This window comes from Montipora capricornis, chromosome 8 (genome assembly GCF_036669925.1).
Source record: "Montipora capricornis isolate CH-2021 chromosome 8, ASM3666992v2, whole genome shotgun sequence".
In the NCBI taxonomy this organism is placed as follows: Eukaryota; Metazoa; Cnidaria; class Anthozoa; order Scleractinia; family Acroporidae; genus Montipora; species Montipora capricornis.
In genome coordinates, this window is record NC_090890.1 from 38,663,342 (window position 1) to 38,687,520 (window position 24,179).

General features: G+C 40.1%; 1 protein-coding gene across 1 annotated transcript in view; it reads left to right on the forward strand.

Annotated features, from left to right (window-relative positions):
* LOC138059677 (sodium-dependent multivitamin transporter-like) overlaps positions 1–24,179 on the forward strand; it is a 29,125-nt gene that overhangs the window by 3,337 nt on the left and 1,609 nt on the right. The window contains exons 2-13 of the mRNA XM_068905293.1: positions 1,729–1,794; positions 3,011–3,062; positions 3,768–3,835; positions 4,442–4,596; positions 6,698–6,838; positions 7,327–7,456; positions 11,321–11,409; positions 15,277–15,389; positions 16,740–16,810; positions 17,871–17,957; positions 19,096–19,361; positions 20,080–20,183. Of these exons, the coding sequence (XP_068761394.1) occupies positions 1,729–1,794; positions 3,011–3,062; positions 3,768–3,835; positions 4,442–4,596; positions 6,698–6,838; positions 7,327–7,456; positions 11,321–11,409; positions 15,277–15,389; positions 16,740–16,810; positions 17,871–17,957; positions 19,096–19,361; positions 20,080–20,183 (1,342 nt within the window). The remainder of the gene's footprint in view (positions 1–1,728; positions 1,795–3,010; positions 3,063–3,767; positions 3,836–4,441; positions 4,597–6,697; positions 6,839–7,326; positions 7,457–11,320; positions 11,410–15,276; positions 15,390–16,739; positions 16,811–17,870; positions 17,958–19,095; positions 19,362–20,079; positions 20,184–24,179) is intronic.

Here is a 24,179-nt window from a genome sequence, read left to right on the forward strand (position 1 = left end):
TCACGGTGGTTATTCGACCTTTATCAACTCCTTTGATAAAATCAATTACTGTACTGAATTGTTTCCTTATCCTAATACCCTTTCCCTTTATATTAAGAACATGTTTTATTTATCAGCCTGAATTTGTTCTTATTTATATGACCAAATTTCAGCCTGATGTTCTTAATCCGCTTGTTCTTATATGCGGGTATTTACTGTATTACAACTTCATAAGAAAGATCCGCTATAAGACAGACCTCGTGTTTCCAACAACATCGGCGGAAATTCGGCTAGCGCCCAATTCATTTTCTCGCGGGAAAGTTATTTACATTTATGATTAACTGAAAGTTAATTTACTAACCACCTGATAACGAAATGCAATTACAGTAAATGTCCATTGAAATCTCGATCGTCGGGTTTCCGAGTCGAACACAAAATCTGAAAACGGATTTCGTCGCGGATTTTAACTGAAATCCTTCCTGACATGTATTTCCGTGACGAAATCCGTTTTCAGATTTTGTGTTCGATTGGAAATCTGAAGATACTGATCTCTCTAAGGATCATAATTAGAGACTCAGAGATTTCAATTTACTGGTGACCTCTCTCAACCCCGAAGTAAATGAAACGGTCTTTCTCGGAGTTGTGCTTGATATCTCGAATACCTCACATCCTTCCATTGGCTTGCAAAGTCTCGGATTCGATAGGTTTAGTACGGAACCCACGACCGAGCAAGAGCGCTACACCCATCTCTGCTACTGATCGAGCAATCGAACCATCTGGATAGTGTTGGATCACGGTGAGTTCGCTCTATGTCTCAGAAGAGGTGAACGTACGATGGAGAGTATCTAATAAACGGAATGGAAACTGAAGATAGGCAGTAAATAACCAGAGATGAATTTCGTGAAGGATTGATTAGAAAACGATGAGTCTATGCTGATGAGGTAAAAATTTGAAAACAGAGCCTCGTGCCCCTATCGAATACAGTGTATGCTTATGAGGTAACAAGTTGTAAACAGAGCCGCACGCCCTATCGATTACAGAGATGTCCTATTTCCGGTTACCGGATGACACCGACAGTGTAGCATTTCACACGACAGCGTAACATGTAATCCAGAAAGTGGTCAAAAAGTAAGATAATGAAGAACTGCTTTTGTTTGTGGAGTATTCCAAAGCTTTTGATTCTGTTTACCATTACGCACTGTGGAAGACTGTCAGAGAGTCTGACAGATTAAAGTTTCTCGCAATTTTGTCTCCCGTTTTTCTCTTGTTTTGACTTAATTCTGACCCCTCTGCCTTTTTGTCAGAAAAAGCAAATTGATGTCAGTTTTTCATGCGTCTGTCCTGTTATTGACAATAAATTTCGTCATAACATTGTCAAAGCTAGTAGTCTGCGGATCCCGGATCCACAGCTCCTTTGACAATGTTGTGACGAAATTCTTGATCAATAACAGGACAGACGCATGAAAAACTGACATCAATATTGTTAAATAGAGCCTCCCAGTGGGACCAGGTTGCTTCTATATACGCAGTATGCAACATGAGTGTTGACTGTGCAAAGGAGCAATATTTACTTCGGCAAGAGCATTAATGTTGCAAAAAATACTTAAATTCGTCGACAAAATAAAGATGGCCATTGTATAAACTTCTGCTTACTTTATTACGCAGTGTACCTTTAAAAGAGTGGAAGGAATCAGGATCAATCGCGGTTAACCTGTTTTATTTTTCTGTGGCTTTTTCTTTTTTCCTCAGTATCTTGAAAGACGCTTCTCAGTTGGAGTTCGAATGGTGGGATGTGCCTTATTTATGTTACAATATGTAAGTTTTGTTATTTTCTCATAATTTAATATATAAATAGATTTAGGCAAGCCTAAAAACGGAGCTTCTCAGTTCTTATTTAAGCTTATTTAAGACTTACGCATGATTATCATACGACCAGCCCGGCCTGTTCATTACTAAACGGTAGTCTGTTTTACCGTGACTGCTCTTTCCTGCTCTTCTCGCCGTTTTTCGCCACCGTACTCGGCCTGTTTTCTCATGCTAGTCCTGAATTGCTCTTTCTTCTGCTGTTCGTCAATATAATGTCGTCTCGGCTTTCTTCGGTCTCTTTCTTGCTCTTTGTCGTCTGTCACTGATCATATTTGGCCTGTTTAATTTTCTCTTGCCCTCATTCGCTCCCTTTGACGTTGACCATCGCTTAATCGTCGCCTCCGTTTTTTCTCTCTCTTTCTCAGTTTTCTTTCCTCGTTTTACGACATAAATAAAACAAATATCTGGTTTGTTTACTGGTTGTCTTTCATATTCTTGCTTGTTTTTCTAATAGACAGTGTCAAATTGCATTATGACATGGATAAGGGGCACCCAACGAGAATTAGTCAAACATACAGTTGTTAAACGTATTTTGGTATGTAAACGGTAGATATAGGCATATTTTTCATCCGTTCGGATTTCCAAGCTGAAAGTCTAGTGATCCGAAAATTATAGGGATCAAAACTTACCTTTACGAACATTTCAGGCAGAAAAAAGGCTCCCGAAAATTCTAGGTGACCTTTTTAGGGTAAGAATCCGTTAAAGACGGGCAATTATACAATATTTTAGATGTTCGAAAATCCTAGGACGGGCATGCAGGCAAGCAAAAAGTTTTACAACGAATGTTCCGAAAATTCTAGATCTCAAATCGTCTTCCGAACAGATATTTTCCGAAAATTGACGCTGGGTGCCCCTGATTGATTTTCCCATAGTGCACTCTAATTAATGGTAGCCTGCGTATTTCCGGCGGTCGTTTCTCTCCCCCGAAAAGAGAGAAACGACCGAGGCTTATGATGTTGCGTTGTTCTCAGTGTTCAGCTATTAGCCATTTTCCTTTGTTCCCAAAACCCATGGAAGACCCTCTTGGCTAGATCTCATTCAAGCCTGCTCGAGTATTTTATTTATTTATTGTTTGTGTGTTTGTTTACATGATTTTTTTAGTTTTTATTTCTGATCATGTTCGTTCCGCAATTCTATATCGTTTTAATACTTTCTGCGTTTTTAGACTTTGTACCTTTCTGTCGCCATATTCGCACCTTCTCTTGCCTTAGAAGCTGGTAAGTCACTGTATTTGCATACTCTTGGGATTATTTTGACGCAAAATTCGCACCCTTGTCCAATTAGGTGCAACTTGTACCTCGTGTACACCGATAAGTGGTTCTCCGACCAGCTCCGGAAATATCTTGGTAATTTAGGTTTCTGTTGAAAAAGTTATATTTTGCTAATCCGAAACCAGGAAAGAAAAAAATGAAATTATAAAAGAATTCCTCTAGCCTGCATTAGCTGTTTACAGGCTCAAAGGATCAAAGTGTTTTCTCCTTTTACAATGGGACTGTTCACATGAGAAAACTCGCCCCGGCAGGCGATTTTCATAAGTTGGATGACTACTTGATTTCGTATCGTGTTTTACATGATAAATATATTGTGAATCGAAAACAGAAACTTTACGCATGTGCTACCCATTCCATTACACCGAGAAGCAAAGTTCATGCCGAAACGAGTAGTTCTTCTTCGTTTTAAATGACGCTTTTGAGGGATTTCGTACTGGAATGAAATTCTCGCTCCCGTGCAACAACCGGGTGAATTAGCGCCGGCGGGTATGAATCGTATCATGGAAAGTCATGCAAACACCAGCTATTTTCAAGTTGTTATTTCAAGTTACCGGTATGAAAGTCGCCCCTGTATCATGTTAACACCACCAATGTGTCATTATTTCAAGTTACCTTAATACAGCATTTCACTTTTGATTCGTTGCTTTTTAGTCGCTGGTATTCCACTTCCCGTCTCAATCCTGACCACTGGAATCGTTTGTACATTTTACACCAGCCTGGTGAGTCTCAGTTCTCCAACATGGGGAAAGTAGCATGGCCGAGGTATTAGAAATTAGGCTTAAGATTAAAACTGAGTTGAGTATGGTCTAGGGCGAAGGAAGTAATGAAAAAAAAGCAACAACAAAGAAGCTATTTCAGTGTCATTGCTGAAAGCAGATCAGTTTCGACCAGTTGGTTCAGTTTAGATTTCAAATTCGCTCTATACTCCTCCTTTTTGTCTGTTAACAGGCACATTTGTAAATACATAACATGGGACGGCATTTCTCTTAACAGATATTTATACAATTATGTATACGCTTATTTAGTCCCAGAATGTCCAAGAAATGCATCCTAAATACAGCCAGACACGTGAAAGCGTCGCACCGTTTCATTTTCTAAATCCAGTAAATCGAGAAACCCTGCAATTAACAGCGCTTCATGCTCGCCGCAGCCGATGGTATAAACCGTTCGGCTTAGCATTTCCTTAATTTTCTTTTCACATTTTTTTGTTGTTTTGGTGTTATTCGTGGCTTAAACGCAATGAAAAGATTTTTTATATATCGTGCGAGCACTATAAATATCAATTGAAACTATAATAATTTTTTTTTTTCTCTTTCTCTTACCAGGGTGGACTAAAAGCCGTTGTATGGACAGATGTGTTTCAGTCGGTAATCATGATGGGCGGTCTGATTGCCATTCTTGTCATTGGCAGCGTTGAGGTTGGGGGACTGGATAAAGTGTGGCAAATCAACAAGGCCTTCAACAGGACCACTCTCTTTGAGTTACTGTTCGTTCTTCTTTCTAGAAACGAAGTTTAGAGAAATTGTTTGATTTCAGTAACCTGTTGACGGAATGGGCCTTAGGGAGGCTAGAAAGGGTTTCAACACTTAGAAGACTCTCTGTTTAGATCGAATAACGCTACAACAATGTATCACGTAACAGCAATGTTATGGTACCATATGAAACACCGATTATTTCCAAAAAAGATGTGATCATTATTGGGATGCAATACGTTACCTTGGCAACAGGAAAGCCCAGCAAAAACACAAGGAAGGATTTGGGATTTAGTTGATCATACCTCAAAAACAAACCAGGTGACCCCCCTTTTTTATTGTTGAAAAGTGATTAGAAGGCCACGATGAAACTTTCGGCAAAGTTCGGCAAACAAAATTCTGACAAGAGGATTCAGAGCTACCTTAAAAAAAAAATCACAAGATTAAGGTGGCTCTGAACCCACTTGGCAGAATTTTTTAACTTTGCAGAAAGTTTCATCATGCCCTTGTGATTACTTTTCAGAAATAAATGAGGGTTACTGAGTTTGTTTTTGAGATATAAGCAGCTAAATACAAAATAAAGGGTGTTTTTTCAGGGCTTGGCCGTTTTCACCGTAACATATTACGTCACAATAACGACTTATCTTGTTCAGCAATAATTCGTGTTTCATTTGGTACCACAATTTTTCCAATACATGATACAACGTTGTGGTTCCGATCCTTTTAACAAGAGCGTCACTTGGAAGCGTTGAAACTGGTTCGAGCCTCCTTAAGTGCAGTGTTTAAAGTGTCTATCACCTAAAAAACCCTTTCCACTCAGCAATTCCCTGCACCATGTCTAAAACTAATTGTTTGGTTCTCTAAACTCTCTCCTTCCAAATCCCTGTTTTAGAAGCTCCTAAAAAGTGGAAAAACTAGCTGTAATTTTATCTACAACGGCCCATGAAAGAAACTAACCCTAAACCATGCAATTTTTGTGACGTCCACCCCTATCGAACCCATTCCCCTTCATTGCTCGAGATGGATCAAACTATAACCACGTTTCCCGTCTTTCAAAGCGAATAAAAAGGTGAGTTTTTAAAGATAAGGTGCTAAAAACAACACAATATTTTTGGAACTAATACGGAGTTTAAATAAAGTGGAAAGTTTGTTGAGGTGATTAGCACTTTAAGCGATTTCTTATGGGAAAGTCGATCATGTCATATTTTGACTAAACGGGTTATCTTGAGTATTCTTATCCCAGGTATAGGCCTTGGATAAGTCGCGACTTCTTAAGTTTGCATTAAAAAAAAAATAATAAAAAATAAAAAACACGGCCGCAGCGGACTTTCCTAAACCAATCTCATCTCTTGACCTTAGGTCGCTATTTATTTGGTGAGGACCAAAGAAGAACGGCATCTGGTTGGATTTGCCATTCGCGCAGTTGTATAGTGGACGGTCATTTTTGTATGTGTTATCTAACGCGTTCACGACCCCAGAGTGATCTCTTTTGCTCCTTTCTGTTAGGAAAAGAGCTCGAGTCGCGGATCATGCGCAAACATTAGTTCCGAGGCTGTGGTGACGAGATTGAAAGTCGATTGGAATGTACGAGTGAACAATATTTACAAGACGCCACAGCCTGATTGCTCATAGGGCAAAAACGTTATGAAGGACAGATGTAGGCGAGTCCTTTGAGTCGCCTGATGAGTATTGTAAGGTTAAGATCTTACGAATCAGACCTGCCGCAGAAAGCAATATACTACCTCGGAAGTCTTAAAATTTATCGCTATCGCTCTTGTAATAGGACATTTGCAACCAAACTCTGGACACACCAATAACAATACAGAAATGTACGACTTCTGGTGGACGAAGAAAAGAAGCTTATCAGAGAGAACTTTTTGTTTCGTCCACCAACATGGCGGCAATGACGTCACGTGAAAACTGGCCTGGGACCATGCTCCATAACCCCAACTGCGGAGCCTGGTCCCAGGCTACGCGAAAACCCCCTATTAAGCGCTTTGCTGAAACAGCTACATTTCGACTGCCTTCAGGTGTCTTAACATTTTTGGAGTGTGTGTATTAATTTTTTTATTTGCAATTTTTAATTAATGTTGGCTGTTTCTATTTCAGTTTTAATCCAGACCCTAAAGTGCGAAACACGTTTTGGACTTTGACTTTTGCTTTAGCTCTTACCATCATGCCAACGTGGACGGTTAGCCAAACTTCTGTCCAGCGATTTCTAGCCATGAAATCCTTAAAAGATGCAAAACGGTAATAGTAATTATCGAGTACATGAGCCCCTACCAACGCTCCTTACTACAGTAGTTGTAAAATCGCTTTTATTCGCGAAATACTTGCGAGGGCGTTAAGTTATACTTCCTGTTAAGGGCGCCGTTTCTCGAAAGTCCCGAACGGAGAGCATTTAATTCGTCAAACTTCACAGTTACTTTTCTTTTTGTTATCTTGAAAACATGTTGAAAGATCAGCTTTCCAAGACAAGCGGTTGGCAATTTTACAGGTGGCTTTTCGGGCCCGAAAAGTTTTCTGGACTTTCGGGAAACGGGCCCCAGCAGGCTCGTAACCAGGATTTTATGTGTGTGTGTGTGTGTGTGTGTGGGGGGGGGGGGGGGGGGGGGGGGATATTGGATATTGAGTATCAAAATGCGGACCTTTGAAGCCTGTGGGGGGGGGGGGGGGAGGTGGTGGGGAGGGGGGTTGCGAACCTGGATCCATGAATGATGTAGATCATTGTGATTTAGTGCCGTATGGATGAACGTTCCAGCCCTGATGATTTATACATTAGTGTGCAGTTTGGCCGGACTTGTCATTTTCGCGGTTTACTCCGGATGCGATCTGAGAGAGAACAAGAAAATCGCAAGCAATGATCAGGTAACTACGTTTCTTACCATGTGTGGGTTGTTCGAGGGGTGGATAGCGTTGTACGTGTCCACTGGATAATTCATTTAATTTTTTTTATCTTTTATCCGCTGGATAGTGATTTATCCGCTGGATAGCGTTATCCACCTTTTGAACAACCAGGCTAGATCTGTAAATCAAATCTGTCGTCCGTTTCTGCACTTTTTTTGTCTTTTTTTTCTGTACTTTTTTCCTGCGTACCTCGATTTCAAGTGACCTTCTGAGCGCTAGCTTTCACGTGTAGTGTCACGTGACTTTTCATGTAAACAAACCTCGAAAGTTCGGACATTCGAGAAGATCGGACATACAACACGCAGTGAGATGGTGTGGCGAGCGGATATGAAATGTTAGTTTCTTTTTGCTTTGGACTTGGAAATGATGCAATAGAGACACTAGTCACTTCGATGGTTAGCATTTGGTGTAGGACACGATAGTTTTACACTCGAACTTCGACAGGATTGACGCGGGTGAGTCTGGTTGTTCCATCTTCGATCGCTGGGCGGACGAAAACAAAATGCATTCCTCGCCTTATGTTATTTACGAATTTACCTTTGTGTATGAAAATTGTCATATATATATTCACTTTAAGGTCCGTAATAAAACCGAATAAAAGTGACTTATTAGGTGCATCAGAGACAGTAGTCATTTCCGCCGTTTATTGCGAGTTGCAGAATGCTCTCGACTCAAAGGCGTGTTTCCGTTTTACACGTAAAAACGATTCCCGATTCCCAAAATCATAGGTAAGAAACTTGAATGGTGATCTGATCTAGTTTCTTTTTTGCATTTTCCGGCCGAAGTTATAGCAATCGAGAGGCGGAAAACGGAAAACGCGGATAATGGCATGACTCATCGCAGTGACTCGTTTGTGTTTTCAGAGGACAGTAAATACACTACTAGTTGTATAGTAGTCTACACTTGTTGTTGAGCTATAAATTATATATCGTCCATACCATTGACCATGGGATCAATGCAGCGTTGAGCCAATGCAAACTGAAAAAGTTCTTCATTGAAGTTGAGGAAACCTGAAGACGTTTTACTTTTATTTCATGGAACAGTATTGTGACCTTCTGTTAATTGGAATGACACATATCTACAGTACTGTTAGGGATTTCCCTTAAAAGAAATTATCTACTGATTTTTGGCGAACCATTCTAAAAAATATTGTCAAATTACCAGTCGTAATTCATGAACAGTTTAAACTCATTATATTAGATGATGCATCTGTTGCTTTCCACAATTTTTACAGTACTCATTGTTAGCATGAAAGCATGAAATATTCATTTCAAGTACTATTTAATTTTGAACTTCTATTATTATTATTATTATTATTATTATTATTGTTGTTATTATTATTATTATTATTATTATTATTATTATTATTATTATTATTATTGTTGTTATTATAAAAGAGGAGAAAGGGAAGGACTCGATCTTCTCTAGTTTGGCACACACATTAGACATGAAGCTAAGGTCATCAGTCACCTCAACAGAGAAGATTCCTTGTTTCCACACAACAAATTGACAACGTTTTAGCCTACAAACACTTTGAAGTTGCTTTCAATGCAAAACCATAACCGATTTGTGTTGCCACAAACCGATCTCTGTTTTTCCAGTAACACTTATATATTCTACAGCAGTGTCTGGACAACCTTTAGAACACTGGCATTTCAGAATTTTATTGCTCCAAGGAATGGCTTTGACTTCGTAATCAAAAAGCTCACAACCCCCTTGCATGCATTGGGAGCACTGACTTCATGAAATCATGAGTCCCATTCTCGGGCATTTTAGGGTTCCATTCTTCGTTTACAATTATGTAGGGATGTTTGTGCTTATGCTATTCTCTATTTTCGAATGCCTCATGAGACATTTTGTTTGCCCTCCAAATTTTGCTTAAACTATTGTTTTCAAATGCTCTTGGGGACATTACATATTCCCAAGAGCATTTGAAAACAATAATTTATGCAACATTTTGTGGGGGGCAAACAAAGTGTATTATGGGACATTTGAAAATAGAGAATGGGTTGTACCAACTTTGTGACATTTTCAGTACTATCAATTGTTCTTGAGAAGACTCTCTTGCTCTTTGAAACAGTTATGACCCCCAGTCCTCACATTGCCATTGCTTTGCCATGGTGCTCTCAACGTACTGTAGTTAATTTCTTTATCACTGAAAGACAACAACTCCCAAAACTTCTTCCGTCGAAATATTTGCATCAGTCTTAGAAGCTCTTGTAGTTTATTCTTAATTCATTAATACCACTCACAAGCTTGCTTTCATTTGATTTAGCGGTTTCATCAACTTGCCCAGTGTCTGCAAGTTCTGTACAGTAGTGAAATGAAGTTTTTCTAATAAAGGCAAGATAACAGGACTACTAGTTGGTAATTGGCACATTTTTGTGGTAAACATTTTCAGATATCTCTCCTTATCTGGCAGATTAGTGCCTTCGGGTGAAGGGACACTGATGTACATGAGTATGTGTGTTTAACTTATTTTTGGAAGGGTGTTTTTCCTTCCTCGGTCAACAAATCCTTTTCATGAAGGGCTTCACTTTCGCTACACTCTCATTTTCATGGACACACTCCACTTTGCAAAGAATCAACGTGTTAAACCGTCAGTAAATAAGCGACAATCATCGAAGGACCTGTAAGCGGCGAGTCCCTGCTTGTATTCAGTACATTCAGTGGAGTGGTACATTAAATGGTCAAACTGAAATATCGTGCAAGCCGAATGGCGCCGAGGAGATGAAATTGTTCATGATCTTGATTGCATGGAAAATGGTTGGGGCAGAAGTGCAGTTCTTGAACTTTTGATTGGGATAAATAAATTGTCTGCATCGTCGGTTTTGTCTTTCTACTGATAGCATCCATTGCCGGATTAGCATTAGTTGAGCTAGAGGCAATTACCTTGATTAAATTAAAGCGTCATTGCTTCATTTGCAGCGGCGATCAATTTTCTATCAGCGAAGACTTCTAAACGCGCTCACTGAAACTCCACGGTCCGGCAAATATCTTTTAAGTTTTGCGATATTCATTGTGTGGAAGTCCTTCTTTAATAGGCATCTACTTAGACATGCTGACCCTGGAACTGTAGCAAACAGGACTGCTTGCTGTTGTTAGATCGATGATGGACTGATTCAGCTTTTTCGAATTAAAGACTCACTGACAGAGGAGGCTCGATTTACACACACTCAAATCACATTTATTCGGTTTTATTACTGACCTCGAAGTGCACAAATATATGACAATTTAAATACATGAAGGTATTCGTAATAACCAAATGTAAGGAATACATTTCGTTTCCGTCCGCCTAGTGATCGAAGATGTTCTAAACCTGACTCATCCCCGTAAATCCTGTTGAAGACGGAAGTAAGAGTGTAAAACTACCGCGTCCCACATCAAATGCTAATCATCGAAGTGACTTGTGCCTTTGTTGCATCAATTCCATGTCCGACGCAAAAATAAACTAACAATTCATATCTGCTCGCCACGCTATCTCACTATGTGTTATATGTCTGATCTTCTCGAATGTCCGAACTTTCGAGGTTTGTTTACATGAATAGTCACGTGACACTACACGTGAAAGCTAGCGCTCAGGAGGTCAATTCAAATTCGTCATTTACATAATTTGAAGGGTATTGCAACCGTGCTTTCTTTCTTCTTGGTTCTTTTTACTCTTTGTGAGTTTTGGTGTATTTATCTTACTGTTCCCATCCGACTCGGTTACCTTAGCTCTTTTCCGTTAGGAACGGTATTTCACTTCTTTTTATAAATCGGCTGTTATGAATAAATGATCCGATGATTAATTGATTATTGTTGTTTTTCTTCTTCTATACCTAGGCGCTACCTTACTTTGTGATCAACAAACTTCACCACCTGCATGGTATTCCGGGATTGTTTACTGGTTCTTTGTATTCAGGGGCTTTAAGGTGATAGTCAGCTATTACACACATTCGGGCTAACTTTACATTAAGGTTCTGCAATATAGTAGCCTTGGTGGTGCGTCGTACCAAGTGTCGCCCGCCCTTCTTAACTTCTTTCCTCCCTCCCTCCCTTCCTCCCTTCCTTCCTTCCTCCCTCCCTCCCTCCCTTCCTTCCTCCCTCCTTCCCTCTCTCGCTTCCTTCCTCCCTCTCTTCTTCCCTTCCCCTTCCTTCCTTCCTTCCTTCCTTCCTTCCTCCCTTCCTTCCTCCCTCCCTCCCTTCCTCCCTCTCTTCCTTCCTCCGTCCCTCCCTTCCTTCCTCCCTCCCTCCCTCCCTTCCTTCCTTCCTCCTTCCCTCCCTCGCTTCCTTCCTTCCTTCCTTCCTCCCTCCCTCCTTCTCTCCCTCGCTTCCTTCCTTCCTTCCTTCCTCCCTCCCTCCTTTTCTCCCTCGCTTCCTTCCTTCCTTCCTTCCTCCCTCCCTCCTTCTCTCCCTCGCTTCCTTCCTTCCTCCCTTCCGCCCTCCCTTCCTTCTTCCCTCCCTCCTTCTCTCCCTTGCTTCCTTCCTTCCTTCCTCCCTTCCTCCCTTCCGCCCTCCCTTCCTTCTTACCTCCCTCCTTCTCTCCCTCCTTGCATCCTTTCTCCCTCCCTCCCTTCCTTCCTTCCTTCCTCCCTTCCTCCCTCCATTCCTTCCTTCCTTCCTTTGTTCCTTCCTTCCCTCCCTTCTCTCATTCCTTCCAGTTATTATTATTATTATTATTATTATTATTATTATTATTGTTGTTGTTGTTGTTTAGCTATACAAAATTGCCAAAAAACTTATCTTAAAAACATCTAAGAAATTTCGTAAAAACGGTTAAAAATACAGGACGTTTCGACGTTCTCGGACGTCATTATCAAGTGAAAAAGAGACAGTCCTGGACAGTGTGAATATTGTATGTATACAATAAAGAACAATAGTTCATTAAGAAAAAAAGTAACATAAAAATATGCTACAAGCTAAACAAAGGTGTTTACCGATAGCTGAATACTTGTGTTCAACAATGCGTTGATGAAGGTGTCGGGCTGTATAACCGACATAATCTGCATCACACAGATCACATGCAAATTTATAAACAACGCAATGCTGACTTACAATACTCGGCTTAATTTCTTTCGGCTTGAGATCTTGCTGCAATTTTTTGCTGACAAAAACTTGCTGCAAAGTGAGCGCAATCTTACTGCTCATATCAAGCAATTGCCTATGGACTGCATTAGCGGCTGTCTGATCTTTGAAGGGAAGAACTATTGTGATTGTGTTGCCATCGCCGGGTTTTCTTTTCTGGCTTAGTTACAATATTTTGAATAAACATATTAAGGGTGCAATTTATGAGGCCAATTGGATAATCAAGTCTGGAGAATACAGAAGGCAATTTGGCACATTCCACATTCCCCACAACATAGTGAATTGTGCTTACTTGGAGTCAAGCTTCAGAGTGATTGTAAGTTTAGTTTTCATGTTAAGGTCAAACTAGCTAAGGCTAACAAGGGCCTCCATATATTAAGAACTTTGCGAAAGGAACAATATGACCAGAATGAAATAGACCTCCTTTTTAACTAAGACAATTGTATTGTCTAATTTAACTTATGGCCTTTCAGTGTGTGGTGCGTATGAAAGTGGTCTAAACACAGTACAGAACTTTTTAAACAGATGTTACAAGCGGCGTTACATTTCAGGTCCATTGAATGTCAAGGATATCTACATACGCAGGACAAGAAATTATTTAGTAAAGTTAGGGCTCTAACCGATCAATGAAATTCTGCCGAAGCCTTAAAACCCCAGCAATATAATTTACGTCGCATGGTTTGCCTCCCGCCCAAAGATTAACAGCGGACGCCTTTTTAAGAACACATATTTTGTAAATAGACTCATTTTTGAACACAACCTGTTAGCTACAGTATATTATTGTAAATTCATTACACAGTTCTCGTTTATGTAACATAGGATATGTATTTTTTATGTTATTGTTTATTATAAAGACATCATCATCATTTGCTTCTGTCGTAGATGAAAAGGCACAGGCACGATGTAACATGGTCTTTCATGTGTTTCCACAGCTTTTTCGAGTTCTCCCAAACTTTCACGTGTGTTTCTATAACTCGATAGATACACGGAGGACATGTTTTCTATTTCTTTTAGAAAACAACGCAACGAGAAAAAGGAAAACAACTTGTTAACTCTATTATCAAAATGTAAATTATCTTTGCTCGCGCCATCACTACGTCAACAACTCGCGCTATTACTGTGTCTCCATCGAGTTATAGAAACACGATTTTTAATCAATCAGCGCGCGTATTTTCTTAGGACTGTTTTATAAGCCGGTTTAGTAACGTTTGTCTACATGGCTTTGAAAATGCAGGAGTAGACCAGTGTTGGTTGTTTAACTTGTAGCATATTTTTATGTTACCTTTTTTCTTAATGTTTTTTCTTGTATTTATACAATATTCACACTGTCTCTTTTTCACTTGATAATGACGTCCGAGAACGTCGAAACGTCGCGTATTTTTTTAGCCGTGTATTTTTAACCGTTTTTACGAAATTTCTTAAATGTTTTTAAGGAAAGTTTTTTCGCAATTTTTTTTAGCTAAATGTTTCAAAAAGTCGCTTCTTTTTAATTATTATTATTATTATTATTATTATTATTATTCCATATAACGCGAAGACAGCAGCTAAAAAGTTTCCTCTTAAAAAAAAATTAACAATTCTCTGCTTTCGCAAATTCCATAATACAGTTCATTTTGGGGGTTATTTGCATTACAACAATGGATATCCAGTTCACTGAAGCATGATACAGTCCCAATGCAAGAGTAAATAACTTGTATTGTTTTTATGTAAAGAACCCCCAAAACGTATTGCATTATGGGAATGGGAAAATATTCTATTTTATGACACCCAGGTGTCTCAAAGAGGTGTGGTTTACCTACCGATATAGTAAAGCAAGGGTGCTCTGTGAACTTCGTTAGCTTTGCCGGAATGAGGATGCATGAAGGAATATCGTCAAGGGGATAAGCGTCTGGATGGTTTCCAGTCGTGTGCCAGAAAAGAGAGGCGTAGGATTGCAGTAAGCTATTTTTGACTTCATGTTAGCCTCTTTTCCAATGCTAGAGTAAGGGGTCAGGCCTCCCTCATGTGAATTAGTCTTCATTCATATGTCAAATGAAACTAATTCCCGACATAAATATGTTTGTCTCTGGCTGAGGTACGGGGATGGCGCAGTGATGAGAGCACTCGCCTCCCACAAATTCACTACTTGCACAATCCCACAATGCAATCAATCTCGTTCCCAGGGCTTTTCCCTATCTCCGCGGTGAAAAGTCCTGGGAACAAGGTTGATAATGAAATACGCTTTGGGGGTTTCTTTACATAAAAACAGTTCAAGTCCATAAATATTTTTGTTTTTCGACCATTTCAACCTCAGTAGAGATAAAACGCACACATTACAAGTCAAAGACTCTTGGGATTCAGTGAGCTGGATATTATTCAATAACGCCCCAAGGTGAGCTGTATTATGGGATTTGTGCAAGTAGTGAATGTGGCCCTGGTTAGATTCGCAGACTTGACGTCACATGTGGGTTGATCTTGTTGGTTCTCTTCTCTGGTTTTTCTCCTGGGTACTGCTCCGGTTTTCCTCTCACCTCAGAAACCAAACTTTGAATAGATTTGCGTTAATTTGTTAATTTCAATTTGCAGTGCATGTCTCCACTTAGTGCTCCAGCGCTAAAAGATGAGCCACTTAAATAAAGTTCCTTTCCTTTCCTTTCCTTTCGACAAAGAGGACGCAGTACCCTTAGAAAAGTCTCTTGATCACCACGTCTATCATTGATCCATTTATTCTTTAGCACTGCATCATCAGCACTAAATGCCATGTCTCTGGTAGTTTTGGAAGACATTATCAAGAAAACAAAGAGGAATTTGACCGATTCCGAGGCTGCCAAACTCTGCAAGGTGACTGGTAAGTGAAGGAAGCCGGCGCAGTTGACTCCCGTCCTTAGAGTAAAATTCACAAGGCATCTCTCTAATCGGGAGAAAAAAAAATTCTTCGAAACGCAAGGGATTGTGGTCAAAGGCGCAAGGAATTGCAATTATGCGCGAATGAAGGAATTAACATGGGCGAGAATAGAGCCTGCTCTGTTTTTCAGATACAGTAGTTTACACCTTCACTCGACAAAAAGTGAATTCGAAAGCGTTCAATGAAAAAGGCCAAGAATTTGGAATGTTATAGGAAACAAATCTTTTAACCACCTGTCCAAATCTCAGGTATGTACGGTACATTGTTTTCGGAAGTAAGAGACGCCATGTGGTCCACCGACGTAAACATCTGGAGTTTACTTTTCCATGAAAGCCGTTGCTGACCCTAACTTTTTGCTCATGAGATAAAATACTTGTGTAGGAACACATCTCCTTATGTACTTGAAAGGCTCAAACTGCTGAGATTCATAGCGATAGGCATTTTTTTAAACCATATAGCTTTTAGCTCGACTCACGTTTAATTAAACTACCGGTCCGGAACTCGGAGCTCTGGGTGACGTTCTACTAGTTTGCTAAAGAGAGTGACGAGACATTAATGAATGATAACCGGTGTGGGATCGCACCCTAACCCTAACCCTAACATCACACATATTGATATAAACGAACATAGCGAAATCTCTTAAGCAAAGGTAGGGTTAAATATCAGCTTAACAGCGAAGTTAAAAAACAAGCAAAGGAAGGTTGGAGCATCGGGAAGGGGAGGGAAATTGTCATGTAGTGTACCGGTGAAAACGGTGTCAGAATGTTAACACGATGCGAGTTAAGGCTAGAAGGAATGCACGATAAACTGAACTTGCCTTGTTGTTATCCGAACTATTCCTTTTTCATTGGCTAGTTGTCAAACAATGCCCACCCCCCCATACTCGAGCGGAGACATTTAATATAGCATTTAATCAGCTATGACAGGCCTCGAGATCGCAAGTTGAAATCAGTTCCCATATTACTAGGTCACACGGTACTTGAGTTGATAATCGAGATTAGTGAACCAATCAGGCCCGGGTTGCTCAAAGCATTTAGCGCCAACCCGCAGCGTACCAGGCTTCCAGCAACCGGTTTCAGAACGCTAGAAACGCATTACCCGAGGTCGAAAATTTAATAACTTGATTTATACTCTTTACATTTGTTTGCCAAGAACATATTTTCTATTTTTTCTATTTTTGTGGTTCGCATAAATTCCGTTAAATTGGTGGTTGTTTTTCCGTTCGTTGGCAAGTCTCACCATCGGATGATGTTTTAAATTTAAATATGTTTTGTGCGATCGTTCTTGTTGCAGCTGTTGTGTTTGGAGTCATCGTGATCGGCGGTGCGTTTGTTGTTAGATACTTGGGGATCATGATCTTACAGGTCTGTGAAGTATTCCACTGCTAGCTGCATACAGCAAACAATACAACCTCGTTCCCGGGGTCTTTCATCTCCCCACCCCAGGAAAGGAAAGGAAAGGAACTTTATTTAAGTGTCTAGTCGTTCTAGCGCTGGAGCACTAATTGGGGACACGTCACTGTAAACTGAAATTAACAATTAACACAAGTTAAGTCAAATGTTGGTTTTTGAGAAGGAGCGATAGAAGAAAGACCCTGGTTCAGGCTGGTCACCTGTCTGTGACGCAGGCTACCAAAACGAAGCTTGAAGCTAGAGTTGGTTAAAGCTCGGGTAGATCAGTCGCTCTGTTTTTTAGCAATCTTTAATACCAGCTATTTGAATGAAACTCTGAAGCCAAAACAAGTAAAAGGCTTGGAAACACCCACTGGGGTGCCGAGATGAAAGACGCTGGCAACGCTAATGCAAACATTTGCATGGATACTACTGCGCTCATTTTGCATATCACATGTAACAACATGGGTGATTTCTCTGATTAATTACCATAAAGAGAAAATATTCAAATTTGATAATTCGCTATTTTCACCAATCACCAGTTCATTTTTTTTGGGGGGGGGGGAGGTGGAAGGGGGGGAGGGGGGTTAGTTGCATTAAAACAATGGAAATCCAGTTCAATGAAGAATGATACAATCCCAAGAGTAAATAACTTTTATTGCCTTTATGTAAAGAACCCCTCCCCGCAAAACGTATTGCATTATGGGATAGGTGAAAAGCGAATACGGCATTCAATAGGTGTTTTGCAACCAATCTCTAAAGACAGACAACAATGATGTAATATACAATTGCAGGTGGACGAACGAAAGATTCGATGACGTGACGTGAAAACCACGTGATCCTTGCGCAATCATCGCACACAGAAGCTTTTTGTTTGGGGATTGTTAGATTTTGTGCTCCTTACCAGGTCTCCGCTTTTGTGTGCCCCAAACCCAAACCTATGCTAGTGCATAGTTTGGAATTTAGGTTATCACTTGTCTCTCTTCTGTCAGATAGATTCGATCACAGGAGTGATGATTGATTTTTTTTTCAGCTTTCCCTCAGCATCTTCGGAATATGTGGAGGCCCAGTGCTTGGAATTTTTTTATTGGGGATGTTCGTCAGGCGGGCAAATACCAAAGTGAGAACAAAATACCATTTTATGAAAAAAATAATTTCTCTCTGTACTTGACCTTACCTAATACCATAGTTAGATTCAAACATTTTATTTGGATTTTCACAAATACTAGTATGCTATACTGCCGTATATACGTAAGTCAGAATACAACAGAAATAACACAACAGGCTCTTTTGTTCTTGCGCACCGTCTTACATTCTTCCCGCCAATAACCAATTCAATGGTCTCTGTAAGTACTTCATGTTACTGTACGCTAGTTTGTGGTTATCTTTTTTGATGACCACCATATAGGCTCACACTGATGAAAAAACGCTCGCTAACAGACGCTGATGATTCCTTGTCACGTACTTGGTTCATCAAATGTTTTTCACCCGAGCAGTCATCCACATGCCATGTGATCTTCTCGAAGATGAATTTTGTAATGAAGTTATGTTGATTTGAGGTCTTGGCAGATTTCCCTGGAAACAAACCAATATTAGAGGGGTTCACAGTTTAAATAAAAACATTTTGATGGATAGGTGAAGAGTACAATGTAGGAAGTAGGGCAGTAGTATCAGGGAAAGGCTGAGGGGATGCAATGCCGGGGAGGTTAACGTTTACGGGAAGCAGCAAAGCCCATACATGTACATGTACGCATTGCGTACCTATATTCCGTTATGTTACAACCATGAGGTAGAGTCCACGAGGGAAGAAATTTGTTTCCCCTGCAAAATAATGCTTCTAACTCGTGGCCGCGGATTTTCCCGAGATGTCTCAACACGTCTTTACCGATGAGATGAAAGCGATCATGGTTTTGTCTGATCACCAACAGTTTTAAATGCTATTTAATGTTAGAATGTCCGTGCAGGGCTTCGCATGTTGAACAGTTGTCTTATTTTTAAGCGCTTGTTATCTCCTATGCTGGATTGAAGAATAGGATAGCGTTATTTTTTTTGTTTTTCTGCCCCCTACTTGACCTTCTGCGGTCTCTTCGTGAACGTACCATCGTCCCCCTTGCAGGATATTTCATTCAATCAATCAATCAATCATTTATTTTAACACGTTACGTCAAAGAGCTATGAAACTCGTACGTAATACGAACGTGTATAAAGCTAAAGCTATATGAAGCTAACAGATGAATCTGTTTTCTTTTTCTTAACAGGGAGCCTATGCAGGCACCTTTTGCGGTATTGCATTGACCCTCTGGGTTTTCTTGGGTTCAGCCTTTTATCCTCCTAACAAATATCCAGGCACTCGCTCCGTCAGGGATTGCCAGTTCTACAAAAACGCACTGTTTTATCAAAGCATCGCGGGGAACGCGTCAGCCATGAATGTATCTTCCGTGACTCAAAAACAAGTTAATGACTCCATGAAAATACTTGAGAAGTATGGCGACGGTTACATTCACAATTCTTTCAAGTCCCATGAGTACGTAAGGTGTTTTATTGCTGAACTTGGTTTACGTACATATATACTTAATTGACCATAGCCACTCCCCATAGGGATTTTTCCAGGGCCAGTCCCACGAACAGAACACAACCCAACACAACAGAATCGAACAGAACAACAATTTTAAGAATCTCAACCGACCGAAGGCTTCTTACCTACAAATGCAGCCGAGACTGAGGTTGAACCAGGGACCACTAGGATCAAATTAAACTATAGGTCTGAACGAGTTTTCATGCGACCCAGGATCTCCGGATTTTAAAGCAAGCGCCTTAACCATTGGGTCGCGCTGGCTCCTGAGATTCACTTACTTTTGCCAAAACCTTTTCAGAGCAGTCTCAGTTCAATTGATCGTCAGCTGTTAATTATAGTCAACTCTGGCGAATATTAATATTCGAAAATCGAAGCTAATCGTCGAGACTCTATGTTCGTGTATCATTTGTTCGCAGTGATATTATTGGAAGAAAAAATCACTCAAAATTGTCTAATTTTATCCAAAACCCGTACCCTACCCTAAAAATCTAAAAAAGAACAAAACAACAACAACAACAACAACAACAAAAAACCAGGAGTTATAGTATGCGGTAAGGAGGGTCAACACATGAACATTACAATCAGTTGCCTTGCGAGTGGAAGTTTAACTTGCGTTCAGTCTCGTTCATGGTTTGCATTTATAATTACTGTACTTTTCTCTTAACAGCGTTGGAATCGCTGACACGTTATACCACATCTCTTATCTGTGGATCAGTGGCCTTGGTATAATGACGGCATTTGTCGTGGGATTGGTAATTAGCTACATCTTGGGTGAGTACACGGCGGTTATTTTTTAATTATTTGTAATGACGTGCTCTCGTGTGAGGCAGATCTCAAAGAGTACAGTGGACAGTTACTAACAACTGAGGCGTGTTGTACTACCAGTTTTTAAACGGCTTGCACTACTTAGTTTCACTCAGCAAATCGGAGTTTCCCATTTGGATCAAGTCTACTTTATCTGATAACAAATTATTTTAAAGACGAGAGTGTGTCCAAACCAAACAACGGTGTAATGCCCACTTTCACGAATCTATTCCTCTCATTGATTCCCTCGACTAAACCACGAGGTCAATACACTGATATTAGAATAATTACATACTAAGGTGATTTTTGAAAATTCTCTGCGCTGATTGGTTACCGTTGGGGTCATTATTGCTCATGCGTAACTAAGCGAGTGAGGTGTAAGATGCCCTCCGCTTCTTTTTGTTTTTGGTGTTACATTAATGCATGTAAATTTATGCTTGCATACATTTACAAACATGACTAACTTTACGTGGGATGGGGAGTAGGGGATTATTAAAAAAAAAATTCTAGCTGCTGAAAAATGTATTGTTGTGTCAGAAAAATCCATGGAAAGACTTGAAAAGAGGTATTAGAGTCTTAAAATGTATATATGCTTAGAATATCAGTCTATTTTGCGTGAGAAGACAAAAAAAAAAAAAAAAAGTAACAGTGCGTGTTTGAAGAAATCAACCATCCGTCCCATGTTTCAAGTCCTTAAGGTGAGCATGGTCGCCCCCGAATCATCGCTTCTTGACTGCACCTCTCTATCTGTCCAAACGTTGGAAGAAAAACCAACATTTTATAAAAGCTAACCATTCTCGATTAAGTGCTTAGGCTTAAACAGTGTATATCAGTACTAACAACCCACAAATGGTCAACTTTGCCTGCATTGGAACGTTTTTCTCCGTTGATTTCGGTTTAGGAGACGCGCTGATTCATAAAGTTTGCACGAGAGCGGGGATCGACATAAAGGTCAGGCAAACTGATCTCGATCTACAAGCTCCTTATCTCCTAGTGCACGTGACCTTTGAGAACCTTGTAGCAACTTTGAGAATTACTTTGAGCGAAATTGAGAATACCTGAGAAAAACTGAACCGACTTTTAGCAATCTGAGGTGTTCTTAGACTGACTGCTGTTATTGTCAGTAAGGCGTGCAACGAAGTGAAAAAGGGCAGTAGTTTCAACAATACAGGCTAGTCGTTGGCATGCATTCTGTTTATTTGGTGGCAAAGGAATTTCGAGGATGTGTCAAGGAGAAATTCTGGTGTTCTGTCTTGCTTTCGTTTTACATTGTTCGTAGCATCAAGGAAGAATTCCCCAATAGTGGCTATCAAATTGTTTGTGGTCACTTAAAAGGAATAGGATTAGGTATTCAACAAATTCGTATTAGAGAAAGCTTACGACGAATGGACCCAGACGGTACAATACTCAGATGGTTGCGCGTGACAGAAACAAGGAAATACAACGTTAGCAGTCAAAATGCTCTTTGGCAGCACAAAAATGGTGAAGTACAAAGATGAAGTGTTGAGATAGGTGATGAGGAAGAGGATACTCCAATTGCAGCAGCTATTATTCTAACAGCTGATGAGCATACCGAAGCCCTGGCAAAGTTTACTCGCAATGCACAGATGCCTAGTATGCGAGCCATATCCGTTGCCTTAACTCCATTATCTACAAGATAAGATAACTGATCTTTAGTGACACAAATCTCAACGTCGTATTTCCTTGTTTCTGTCACGCGCAAACCATCTGAATATTGTGTACCGTCCGGGTTTATTCGTCGTAAGCTCTCACCAATACGAATTTGTTGAATAACTAGTCCTCTTCCTTTTAAGTGACCACAAACCATTCGATAGCCACTAATGGGGAATTCTTCCTTGATGCTACGCCAATACCCTCCAACGTATTATCGTCAACAATTGAAAATGAATGGGAAATTTGAAGGTTAAAATCCTTCAGCCGCCTGTGAACCGTGGCATCAGAGATGTCTAGCATGCAAGCCATATCCGTTGACTTAAACCCACTATCTGCAAGATAAGATAACTGGTCTTTAGTGACACAAATCTAAGGCCTTCCTGGAGCACCAGTCCACAAAAGTTTTGTTTGGACTAATCGACTTCACTAAGCAAATCTAAGCAAATCGACGACAGCTCGTAACTTAGCGATCGTAGCATTCCTCCACGATGTTGACTGAAGCAAGGCGAACGGCGTAGTGTTACATCAAATTTCCACGGGTCAACATGTTGTCAATATTTCCGTCATCAGAGTTACTAGAGTGATTTAACACTTCCATCAAAGACCGGATTCTTGAAAGAAAAGCCTCCTTTACGGTCGCCATTTCCTTTGAGAGCTGGATCTAGTGTCCGGCGAGAAATCGTCAAATCCCACAGTGCATTGCGAATAAACAAACCGAATGTCGCCGAAACGAACGTCGCTAAAACGAATTAATGTCGAATAGCTTGGAAAAAAACATCGTGTAAAATGAATGTGGAACTTTAGACTTGATAAACGAATGCAGTTTTATGTAAAAACAATCTCGATATTAGAAAAAAGAATGCTGTTTGTGTAAAACGAATGTCCACCTTGAAAAACGAATGCCGAAGCGTTTAAACGAATGTCGAAATGAATGAAATGAACGTTCAATTTAAAAGGTGAATGTCAAGCTTGTAAAACGAGCGAAAAGTTGAATTTTGATAACAAATACGCGCCATAGTATCGGTTGGCTGGAACAGGTAAAGTGCTTTTCCTGATAGACGCCATATTTGCAATTTGGATTCACGCTTGTATTTTTGCGATATGTGGTGTCCCTGCGGGTAAACACGATACGATTGGGCCATTTCCGAGTTGCTGTTTGTCTCGGTTTCGAAGTGAGTCTTGGTGCACAACTATTGTAAGGTAAATGAGTTTGATTTCCATAAGAATACGCAACTCATTTCCATTTGAATGGTTGTGCACCAGGACTCACTTTGAAACTGAGGCATGCAGCAACTCGGAAATATTGGGCTATTCACCTGGTCAGAATGTAAACGAGATATCAAGAAGTCACCCCGGAGTGAAACTCGCGCCGGTGCGAGTTTTCCCATGTAAACACAGGTTTATTTGAATCGCTTTTAGATTCCTGAGTTAATTGGACTCGCAAAATGACGTAGAGACAAGTCCACGATAACAACATACCAGAAATATTTCTGGTGTTCACATTTTTCCCAGTTTGACTGGGATATTTCGCAAACGTGCACAACTAAAGCACTATACTGTCAATTAACATTATTGTGCTATTTTATGCGGGATGTAAAAGGTCATTTATTATTGAAAGTCCCTTTTAAAACCCTTTGTGACTCATTGGGTCACAGACACTGTGTGCAGCTTCCATGCTGCTTTAAAGGTGAGTTTTTGTTGTTGCTACTGTTACGATCCTGCGTCACTTTCTCTTTCTCTCTCGTTCTCTCAACCAAAAAATGCCATAAGCAGACGTCAGAATTAGTCTGCTCATTGTAATAATCTTAAATTGGGCTTATTTAATAGATCATTCTCTTGTAGTCATCTGACTAGCTTGATAGCTAAGTGCACTTCCACTATAAAACAAAGCATTTGCATTTTACATTTTTTATTGTATAACTAATTAATATCTTTCTACCTTTTGCAGACCTAGTATTGTCATGTCATAAAAACAAAAGAAACCTAATCTTAGACCTTCCCGGCTGCAACTGGTTCTGTTGCTACTAATCCTGTGGCTAAATCTTCTTCAAGTGGTTTTCTTCCTGCCAGTCCCAACAGTACTGCTCCCACAACTGGTTCTGTTCATACTAATGATAGTAGTCATCTGACTAAATCTTGTGCAAGTAATCTACTTACTACTAATCCCAGTAGCACTGCTCCCAATAACAACAGTTCTAAAATCATTGTTGGCTATGTTCACCGTGTGTCACCAGTCAAATGCAACAAAAGAGATAACACTGGATTATATATGCTTTATGTTATTCCACA